The following is a 12,287-nucleotide window of genomic DNA, read 5'->3' as shown; positions in this document are numbered from 1 at the left end:
TGTATGTAACTCAAGTTAGTCTGTATAAGTCTTGTGAGCAAGTTGAGTTTCATCAGAATGAACCATTAGAAATAATTGAATAACAAGTACTTGAACACTGATCTAGATTCAAAAATAAAGTGAGAATACAAGGTGGAAAGTAATAGATGAGTTCCTACCAGCTAAAACTGCCTTCAAGAAAGCAGACGGGGCCACTCCGGCCACTAATGAGGGTAATGAAGCGGATTCAGAGGACAATAGAGTGTGATAGTCGAGAGTTGGAGGATGAACCTTTTTGGAACAATAGCCCAGTGTACAGGTAGCGCGGCCCCGTCTCCTTTCTTTAACCCGAAAGCTTAATTATTTGAACATGCTGAAGAATCAACTATATGTAATAGACACATAGGAGTGATATATCTAATAGCTTAGTTGAAAAAAATTGAGGGTACTAATTCAATCAAATAACAGTAAGTTATTAATTGTTTATTTCAATGTGATTGGATAGCTGGTTTATTTAAATAGGTATTACATGTGTCTTGATTGAATGGCGGATGATGTATTATATGATTCGGCTACTATGGTATCATATCATGCTTTTTGATGTGCAATTCCCAATAATATCATGCAAAATCCCAATCAAGCTAATTCAAACATAGTGGGTACTGCAAAATCCTGCAAAATCAATCATGCAAAAATGCATTCAATCATGCAAAATCCCAATCAAGCTAATTCAAACAAGTTGATGTGATAGACACCTGAGAAACAACCATAACAGAAGTCGGGGAGTCACCAAAAGCCTATTTACAGTCAAAGTTTGATCCTCCACCATTTGAGTACCATCAGGTCCTAGTGTTGAGATAATGGAGAGTGTATCGGCGAGCTGGGTCGAGGTTATGATGGAGCCTTGTTGCAAGGGCTCGAGCCAAGTGCGCAGGTCCGATACGTTGGCGATCAGACTTCGTTTCGCCATTACCAGACTGCTCGAGACGCCGAATCCTGATCTACAATAGAAGAAAGATTAAGAAAAATAAGATAAATTGAAATGTTTGAGTTAATTTGGTGTTTTGTATCATTGCCAAAGCATAAGCATGAATAATATCTTTAAAAACGAAGAGAAGTTTAGGGTAGAGTTAGTGTTATGGATCGGGAATATTCCCAGTGGTAAGGAACTTATGATTTGGCAATTTTTCCGGGAATATTTCCGAGGCCAAGAAATTTTGGGAATTTAAGGGAACTTGAGGGAATTTATAAAATTGCTCTAAAATGATTGAAATTGATCAGTCCCACTCATATTTTACATCAATATAATCAATAACTCATCATTCTATTTGATATTGATCAAGCTCAGCCACATTTTACATTGATTTAATCAATAAATCATCATTCTTTGAGGCTGTTTTTGCTCACTCACTCACTTTCATTCAAATACTCGTATAGTGTTATTCATCCTTATATTTTTTACATAAATCTGTTGTATAACAGGTAATTGAGACCTTGTGTAACAAAAAACGTCTTTTTCGGTAATTTTTTATGAAAGAAATCATAAATTTCCTCAAGTTCCCATAAATTCCCGGGAATTTATGATTTTTGGGGATATTTCCCTTAAATTCCCTGGGAATATTTCCTCGATCTTAAATTCTTGATAATTTTACATCACTAGGTAGAGTGTTCATAACTTGAACTCAACTATATAGTAGTCAATAATAGATTTTCTTCACTTCACTTTTTGGATATGTTTCGATTGAGGTCAGCAAAATAGGCAATTTTGCCATAAACTATCAAATCAAATAGCTTTTTATTCACATAATCATGATAAAAATTTATAAAATTAATTTAAACATTTAACAGTGAATACTCTCCACAAAAACTTGAGTCTGTGAGTGGAGAGTGAGTTCTTTCAAGTTGATTGTGGTTATTTTTTCATGTTTTGTACATATAAAATTATTATAATTGAATTTATTAACATTCTTCAGCAAATCAAAGAATATAAATCGCATACAATAAAACTCCATAGTTATTAGTATATACAGACATATGTATATAAATAGTAGCTAGGTAATAGTAGTATAATAAAGGCTATAGTGTTCATTAGAAATGGCAAGGCAAATTCACTACGAGTTCAAGTTCTGAATTTATAGGCGGATTGATTCAGTTGCTCTGCAGCATCCGATTTCTAATAACCATCTACTCAAATGTTACTTGAAGGTGTTAACTGGAATTTTCCAACTGTTTTAAATAATTGGGAATGTTTCTATACAATAAATGACAAATGTATTTACTATTAATTTTCAAGCAGTTATGTAGGAACTATGGTTCGACATGACCTATAGCATTCAGAAAATATAGCATAAGAAGATATAGGTGTGTTTTTTGTTATTTATTTTTATTCTTGACATGACGCCATCGATCCTACAATTGTGGGTAATGGATGAAGAAGAAGGTATAGAGGTATCCCATGGTATAGAACGTTTATGTTCCAAATTTCACTGTCAACTCAAGCATATAGTCCTAATAGTTATTTTTCGAAATGCTACGTAACGCTTGTAGTCTCTGATACTGTGACTTTTTTACACTCTCACCCGGCCTAAACAGTAATAATATGCAGTAGTCGACAGTAGTCTTGAGTTAACAAAAACCGGCTTGAAATTTGGAACTTAAACGACCTATACCATGGGATATCTACTTATGATATATTTTCTTTATGCCTATAGTCATAGCCACCTCTACTACCTGTATTAGAGATGTCTATGCTATAGTCTGTTTTGGGAGCCGAGATACAATATGAACAAGCGAGTGTGTGAGATTGGATCTTGGAGAAGCAAGACCGATTCACAGTAACAATCTAAACATATTTGTCATGGACGGTTGAATCATTACAGTACCTGACTCAGTGTCAATGAAAACATTGTGACCTGTTATTTACTATGGTTCGACATTACCTATAGTCTGTTCTGGAAGCCGAGAGACAATATGAACAAGCAAATATGTGAGAGTGAACATTGGAGCAGCACGAACAATCCACAGTAACAATCTAAACATTTGTCATAGACGGTTGAATCATTACAGTGCCTGATTCAGTGTCAATGAAAACATTGTAAAATTTACAGTTGTGTTGTGAGTGATGTTGTGGTACTTTTCCATAATGAAAACACAAATTTAAATTGTCAACCACTTTTTATTATTATAAAATATTATAATATATACAGAACCTGTTTTCGTGCCAGGTTCTGTGTATATTATAATATTTTATAATAATAAAAAGTGGTTGACAATTTAAATTTGTGTTTACATTGTGAACTGTTATTTACGATGGTTCGACATTACCTATAGTCTGTTCTGGAAGCTAAGAGACAATATGAACAAGCAGTGTGTGAGAGTGGATCTTGGAGCAGCACCACCAATTCACAGTAACAATCTAAACATATATATCACAGACGGTTGAATAATTAAAGTACCTGATTCAGTGTCAATGAAAGCATTGTGAATTGTTATTTACGATGGTTCGACATTACCTATAGTCTGTTCTGGAAGCTGAGAGACAATGGGCCACATGAATAAAGTTGAGCATTTGCTAATATTTCTAAAATATGGAGCATTTGCTTAATTTTCTATGAATAAACGTGAGCAAAACCTTTTGCTTATGCTCATCAAAAAAATAGTTTGAGCATTTGCTCAAAAGTAGAAGCTTTTGCTCAAAATTGTATGAATAAACTAGAGAATTTGCTCAACTTTTGAAGCAAATGCTTCAAAAAGGTGAGTCTAGTCTAGAGCAGCTTATCACCTTTTGCTCATAGTGAAATGGCTCAACTAATTCGTATGAGGAAGAGGAAACTATACCAGATACGATCACAACCAATAGTTGAGTACTATAAAACTCTTTTTAGATTCAACCATGATATTATATCACCATTATTCCTACAAAAGAATAAATACAAAAGATACCTGTTATAAACATAGCCATCACAAAATAGAAAATAGGCATTAAGAAGATGAGAGTGTAGACGATTATAAGAAGGCTATTGATTTTATAAGAATATGCTGAAGATTACTATAGAGATGACATTTTTTCACGCTATTATTTCAAAATTCTAAACTCAACTAACCTAAAACTCTATTCATAAATAGAAAACAGAGCAGACGACGCAAACACAAGCGGTGCACACTACTTGCACCAACTAGCCAACAAACTACTAGCCAACAAAGTAAGGCTACAAAAGTGAATCAGCTGATGAAAAATCTTTAAAATACGTTAGCATTTGCTCCAGAGTTCAGGAGCATAAGGAAATAGTATAAGGTAAAGCTTATTCATATCAAAATGAGCAAATGCTTTTGCTTCTACCTTTTGCTCATGAGCAAAACCTTATTCTCAATGCTTTTGCTCATGACCATTTGCTCTGGTTTTATTCATATGGGCCAATATGAAACAAGCAGTGTGTGAGAGTGGATCTTGGAGCAGCAAGACCGATTCACAGTAACAATCTAAACATATTTGTCATGGACGGTTGAATCATTACAGTACCTGACTCAGTGTCAATGAAAACATTGTGAACTGTTATTTACGATGGTTCGACATTACCAATAGTCTGTTCTGGAAGCCGAGAGACGATATGAACAAGCAAATGTGTGAGAGTGGACCTTGGAACAGTAATACCAATTCACACTAACAATCTAAACATATATATCACAGACGGTTGAATAATTAAAGTATCTGACTCAGTGTCTATGAAAGAACTGTGAACTGTTATTTATAAAGAGCAGATGAAAATCTGATATGAGTCATCACTTTTATACCCACACAAGCTTGAATCTTGATGTATTGTTGACTCTCCTTTCGATGAATCAACTATAAAAAAACTCCTTTGTTCAATCATTGAATAAATATTTGACATTTGAAAAATAATTATTGTAAAAAATTGTTAGATTACCTGGCCATTCTTATGGAAGGAGCTAACAGTTCTTCCCATGAGGCTGACCCATGTAAATAATGGGCTTGGTATAAACCTGCTAGTAATCCTGGAATTCCCACATCTCGGTTCTTGCTCTGAGAAACCCGAAAGTCGAGACAATCTTTAATACGGTGTTGTCTGTGATCGTAAATCAGCATAAGACCACCACTGAAAATAAATTTTACAATTGATTCATTATCTTATTGTGTCAAAATAACATCTGATGAACGTGAATACAAAGAGGTTATTGATATTATTTTATAAGTATTGTACTAGAATGTTGTCTTTGGTTTGGTTAATAATTAAATCTTCGTTTATTGTCATAAAACATACAATATGTTGAGACAATCGGCATTAGTCATAAAAAATTACAAAGTTGAAGAACTTAACTATCACAGTCAAACACTAGGCCTACACCTACTACACACTACATAATAATAGATTGAAATCACAGCCCAAACCCCTAGAAAACTCTTGAAAACAAAGCACAAAACACTAGAGTATTATTCTCTTAGGTTAGGGTAGATTATATTGCCTCAGTTTAATTGTTATAGTCTGTGTAAAATGAGTTGAGACTTGGTCCTCCATCCGAAGAAATTACAAGGTTGCCAATTCGTGTAAAATTGCAACTTTCTCAAATATCCAATTAATCGCCAGAATTTGATGTATAATATCATCCCCGATATCCTAGTAGTGCTAAACAATTTTCAGGGTTGAAGAATTAAAAGGAAATTTAACTTTTATGATAAAATTGGAAACATCGCGAAGATTTGTTTTTCTTTTGAATATCACTTCTCTCAGAATCACGGGGTATCGTAATAATTTTATATCAAATTAACGGGGAGAATGTCTCCTTTCTATTGGTGTCAATGTCGAGACATTACGAGCACAAACACACGAGATGTTCGACATGCTGGGAAGTTTTGAGTTGGAGTTGGAGTTGATTGCATACCTATCAAATTCATCAAAGATACTCTTCCTTCACCTTGCCTATTCTTACGATAATTTTCAATAAATCTTTGGAATCGTCCTTTTTCCCCTTAATTTGGAAATCAGCCTTAGTCTCACCTCTGCCCAAATGCTCTTCAGTTAAATCATTATCAGATCTGAGGCCTATCAGTATTCTCCCAGCTCTGTCTAAATGTCTCGAGAAACTTGTTCATCAGCAGTTTTCTGTTTTTCTAGAACGTTTCCATCTTCTGTCTACCTTTCAGTCTGGGTTCCGAACACGTCACAGTACGACCACTGCTCTGCTCAAAGTTACTGAGGATATCAGGTCAGCTATGGATAGTAGTCAGGGTACTATTCTGACACTATTCGATTTTTCAAAGGCGTTCGACTGTGTTCATCATCCACTCTTCCTTCTGAAATTAAGAATCTTGGTTTTGGAGGGGGTTGTGTAAGATGGATCGAGTCTTACTTGTCGAATCGCCAACAGTGTGTCAGGGCCAATAATGAGGTCTCTTCATGGAGAAATGTAACCCGAGGAGTCCCCCAAGGCTCTGTTCTTGGGCCTCTTCTGTTCTCTCTCTACATCGATGACATCGCAAAATGCATAAAACACTGCAAATTTCATCTGTATGCTGATGATCTTCAGATCTATAAACATTTTTCTGCAGGTGAGTCTGAAGCATGTGTCGAGCAGATGAATTCTGACATTGATGCTATTAGTGGCTGGGCATATAATCATGCATTGAGATTGAATGAAGGTAAGACACAGAGTATCATTGTGACTCATAACCGATTCAGAGCTCAGAATGTTCCAAGTTGAGGTTGAATGGCATTGAGTTGGAGTATTCTGAGAGTGTTAAAAACCTTGGTCTTGTTATCTCTAAAACACTCTCATGGCTCAATCAGGTTGAGATTATTGTAAGAGGGTGTTTGCTTGCATCCATAGCTTGAAACGATTTGCCCTGTTTCTCCCACTCAACATCAAGATCATGCTGGTCAAGACTCTTGTGCTGCCTCACTTCAGCTACTGCGACACTGTCATGAACGACATGACTGTTGAGCTCTCTAACCGACTGCAGCGTACACAGAACTATTGTATTAGATTTATTTTCAATGCTAGACGATTTGATCATGTTACACTTTTTATGTACAGCTATTTCTCCTAAAATTGAATGATCTTCGTACTTTGCACATATTGACTCTGCTTCACTCAATAATCAAAACCAAATCTCCATTTATCTGTCTGAGAGCTTCAGATTCCTGTCTGAGATCGGTGAACGTGCAACAAGGCATGGCAACTTGCTGCTAGCTTTTCCCATCCATAGAACGACGACTTTTGAGAGATCATTTACTGTCACTGGTTGTAGGCTGTGGAATAATCTTCCTGCTTCTGTCCGGGCCATTGATGGGCGTGCTCGCTTTGGGGTGGAGGTCAAGCGGATTTTGTTGGCGGGTCTGCGGGGGTAGCGTTGTGGTTGGCGCTTGGAACTGGTCTGGTGGGCTGTGTGAATGTTGTGTGAATGATTATATTAATAACTCCTTTTTTTACTATTGTTTCTTGAATAATATAATTGATTTTTCAGTCTAAATGCAGATTGACTGTTTTGTTCCAACTATGTTTCTATTTTGTAGCTATATTATTTAATGTATTTTTATTTATATATTAAGTTACACTGTATTTTTTTTTCAATTGCATTTGTTATGTTGAGGTTAGAATTAAAGAATATAAAGATTTTTTTCATTTCAAGTTTTTTGTTTAGAAAGATAAGTGGGTGGTGAAAGCGAGAACGTTTCTCAAAAATAATTGAAATTATATTTTTAATTGTCAAAAGTAGTCGGAAGATCGTAACTATGGGTCGGATCAAATTGATCCAGACACCAATAGAAAGGAGACATTCTCCCCGTTAATTTGATATAAAATTATTACGATACCCCATGATCCTGAGAGAAGTGATATTCAAAAGAAAAACAAATCTTCGCGATGTTTCCAATTTTATCATAAAACTTAAATTTTCTTTTAATCCTTCAACCCTGAAACTTTTTTAGCACTTCTAGGATATCGGGGATGATATTCTACATCTAATTCTGACTTTGAGTTGGGAATTTGAGAAAGTTTCAATTTTACACGATTTGGCAACACTGTAATTTTTGGGGATGGAGGGCCAAGTCTCAACTTGTTTTACACAGACTATAGATTCAAATCACTCTGCTTCTTGGATGTACAAATATGCCGACACCTTATTCAATGCTCTATTTAGCACCTACGTCCCGGACCGGCCTTAGAGCCAGGCGACCAGGGCTACCGCCCCGGGCCCCGCATTCGTAAAAAATAAAATATAAGATAGCTATTGTACTATTTTGAGCTCAACTACGTGATTTCATCATAACGGCGTAATTACGAAGTCTGAATTTGGAAGGGGAACATATACTTAACCAGAGAGAGGCAAGAATTCAAAATGCTCGTATATGTTTGTAGATGGGGTATAGAGTTTAATATTTCAAGTGAATGGCCCGCACTGAAGGTTCGCCCCAAACCCCGCACCTGCTAGGGCCGGCTTTACGTCCAAGCATTTATGTCAAAAAGCAAGTGATGGTGCCAGCATTAATTTCCCATTATTGACATTTTTTTCTATGAATAAGATATTTCTTAAAATAATTGAAATAAAATCTGCACGTATAGAGTCGCAAGTAAGTAAACAGCAATAAAGTATAATCCATAACTTAGTATTAATCTTGAAGGAATAATAGTCGAGATTGCACTCACCCTCCTAATCCAGTTAAATGAGGATGCACAAGTCCCATACAAAACGTAGCTGCTATTGCTGCATCAACTGAATTACCACCTTTCTCTATAATGGAGGCTCCAATGCGAGAGCAATAACTGCTGTCTGATACAACACTTCCGTGAGGTGCCACCTGAACACAATAGTATATGGTTAGTTATTGAAATCTTCTAATTAACAGTGGAAAAATAAGCAATGAAACAGTCAAGTCGTTATAGGAGTGTCTCAGAATCAACTCATTGATCATAAATTTATTTTATGATGTGATCGTGTAAATGGAATAAATAAATAGCGTTTTTTTTATATACTGGATGAACCAGTGTTTTTACAATAAGCGATAAATTGGGAAAATATTTTACAATAATACATTATTTTACAAAGGATGTAGAACCCTTTGATATGTTCCTTTCATTCTCCCAACAAACATCTGTATCTGCATCTAATCCTCCTTAAAGCTAGATTTCCATATATCAGTGACAGTGAAAATATAATTTTCAAAAGTTTTTTTATTATTTATTGATTCATACAATAAGTACATCATCAAAAATGATAGGGAGAGAATAAATAAGATAACCTTGTGCTATTCCTCTCCCAAATTTAAATAAGGTTACACATAGTCCGAAATGGGTTATGTTGTAGTTCACTTCACTATTGTGAAACTATTTTCTTGTAGTTCTGATTGGATTGTTCCCACACAGCACGGCCTAGCGAGAATCCATAGCCCCATTTATACTTATGAGAATAATATTCTCACTGTACGGTCTCTTTCAATGTCAGTGATATGTAGGAATCTGGCTTTAAGGAGGACTGGATCCAGAGACAGATGTTTGTTGGGAAGATGAAAGGAACAAAGAACAGAGGTCGTCCTAGATTAAGGCTGTGCACAGGCGAAAAATAAACTTTCTACTGATTATAATATTTTTCAAAGTTTTTCAATTTGTATATTATGAAGCTATCAAAATTGAATAGTTTTCTCAGGAAAACTATATGGAGTGATCCGTGGTCTAGTGGATAGAGTGCTTGCGTAGCAGCATAGAGATCCCGGGTTCAAACCCACTCAATACCAAAAGTTTTTTAACCAGATCACTCCCGTGTTATCGGATGGGCACGTTAAACTGTCGGTCCCTGCTGAAGTATGACAGTCGTAAGGCCCATTGACGGCTTAAATTATATATTCAGGCGGTGGGACCTTCCCGCAAGGGACTCTCCACCAACAAAGCCATACGAATTTACTTTTTCAGGAAAACATTTTTTTTCGATCATTAATTTTTGAGATATGAGCGCCTAAAGATACATTTTTGTGACAAAACATTTCAAATTCGGTAAGAGATAAATCCATGTAATTTAAAGAATGAATTCTTCATGGTATTGTTGATTGAATAAAACATTTTTTTTCAATATCAATTTTTGAGAAAGTTATTCAATTACCAAAAATAACTATTAGTAGGGTTATTTTTGGTCCTTTTTTTAAATTGAATAACTCTCAATAGTTGATATTTTTGTTTCATTCGATCAACATCCTCTAAATTTCATGGATCTATCTCTTAACGAATCAAAATGTTCTGTCACAAAATTAAACTTTAGGCGCTCATATCTCAAAAAGAATGATCGAAATTTCATTTTGAAAGCTTGATAGTGTACAAATTGAAAAGCTTTGAAAAATATCACCGGTAGAGAGTTTATTATTATTTTTAGCCTTTGCACAGACTTAACATGCTGGCTATAGGATGAAAATAAATATCTGATTAGCTTAAACGGGCCATTCACTATCTGATTGCTTGTCCAGTTTGATGTCCACCAATATTCAATGTTGGATCCGACGTCGGACCGTGAATGGGGTTGTTGATGCTGGGATGAATGTTGGATGTCTAGCCCAACAAGTCGGATAAACTGGAGGTCCAACACATCCGACATCCCAAGATCAGTCGAGTAGTCAGAGTCAAGTTGGAATATGAATGAGGATGTTGGACTAACTCGTGGACAACCAGTCGAAGCGTGATTGGTGTAAGACCGACTATAGTCCAAGAGATATAACTTTAACATGAAGAGGGGAAACCGATTTCTCCTTCCACAGTTTTTAGCATAGACAGAGTAGTGGGGAGGAGTAAGCATGCTGCGCACAATGGATGATGACACAAAAGTAGAAGAATGCTGTTAGCTAGTGGGAGTGATTAGTGAAGGGAAGAGTAAAGGGCCTCTCTGTCTTCAAGATAGAGCAACAGGGCAACAGCGCAATTTAAGCAAATAAAAAAATGTTCTCATCTTTTGATCTTACAATTATTACTTACTGCAGGTGTATTCACCACAGTCCAAGGATTGGGGAATTGTCAAATCTTACAATAAGTTGCATGAAGAAAAGATATCAGATTGTTCTAATTATTTATTAGAGTTGAAAACACAATATTTGTTCAACTTACCTGATGGTTTCCATAACGAACTTGTGCTGCCAATGCCAATGAAATCAAGAGACTGATAATAGTGAAGCAACCAGCTATCAGTCGCAGACCTTTTGTCTCTTGGGGATTTGTAAACAATGGTGCTAGTTCACTTCGATCTGCACTCAAGTATGGAGCTGGAAAAATATATTGACAAATTACTTGGACTTTTCTCAAAATTATACCTATCTAGATCAAACTAATTTTGAATATGTTCCCATCAATTACTTTATTTTACAAAAAATTAAAATGACTGGAATCTTACATTTATTGCCATGAGCATTAGGACGTGAAGTAAGGGTGTATAAAAACTCTTAAAATCACTGAAATAATAAGAAAGAAGTTCCGCGTCACCATAACTCGATACCAAATATTATGGAATCAAAAACATACCTTTCAAATTAATAAGCATTTTCATATTATAAATGTTATTTTAAAAAACTACAATCAATATTGTAGGGCAGCTTAAAATCAACTATAGCCTATGTGTATTTCGTGTACATTAGGGTATGATTACATTGGATGCACGTATGTGCAAGTGAACGCGATACCATGCAGAAGTCAAACAAAATCGGGAAGTAGCCATTGGAGCGTTGTGACTTGTCTGTCGCTGCTCACACTGAACGCTACCAGAAAGTTACTTGTTACTTGTATTTCACTAAGTGCATGCGTTTAGTATGAGTGTTTCTATGGCTGTTTCAAATTTTGTTTTCTTATCTGCATGCGTGATCATTCATGCTTCTGTGTGCACTTACTCTACACACATGCATTCATTTGATCTTACCCTAGTTTTTAAACAGACTTAAAATACTTGAGACTTGATTGAAATAGTATGGTTATGAGGGCCAGTATTTTAATAGGCAACCAGTTGGTCACCAAAAAGCAATCATTAGCATGAAGGATTTATGGCATAACTGGAAAATTAAGAGATACAGCAGCTGGCCATCAGAATCCGGCGACTGGCAACCCTACTGCAGTAAGCACAAGCTTGGGAACTTGGCGACACGCAGGTGGCCAAGACTAGTAGCCTAGTGTAATACAAATACTTTAAACTAAGGTAATAAATTTTTTTAAAAGTACAGAAAATCAACTTACCACTATTGGTACTGTTGATAGCAGTGGTTTCATTTGGTGCACTCATATTTGATTAGGAACGATAAGCAAAATAAGAAACAATAGGTATTCTTTCAGAA

At 35.7% G+C, this 12,287-nt stretch overlaps 1 protein-coding gene across 1 annotated transcript; it reads right to left on the bottom strand.

Annotated features, from left to right (window-relative positions):
- Positions 1–479: 479 nt before the first annotated feature.
- LOC120350919 (glutathione hydrolase 7-like) lies at positions 480–12,287 on the bottom strand. The gene is made up of 5 exons (XM_039426216.1): positions 12,190–12,287; positions 11,077–11,231; positions 8,641–8,792; positions 4,905–5,093; positions 480–980 (listed from the first exon to the last, which is right to left on the bottom strand). Exons 1-5 carry the CDS (start codon positions 12,233–12,235, stop codon positions 710–712), a joined length of 813 nt encoding a protein of 270 aa, XP_039282150.1. The 5' UTR covers positions 12,236–12,287; the 3' UTR covers positions 480–709.

Source organism: Nilaparvata lugens, chromosome 4 (assembly GCF_014356525.2).
Source record: "Nilaparvata lugens isolate BPH chromosome 4, ASM1435652v1, whole genome shotgun sequence".
Classification (NCBI taxonomy): Eukaryota; Metazoa; Arthropoda; class Insecta; order Hemiptera; family Delphacidae; genus Nilaparvata; species Nilaparvata lugens.
Note: the sequence above shows the minus strand (reverse complement) of the source record. Positions and strands in the feature narration are given on the sequence as shown.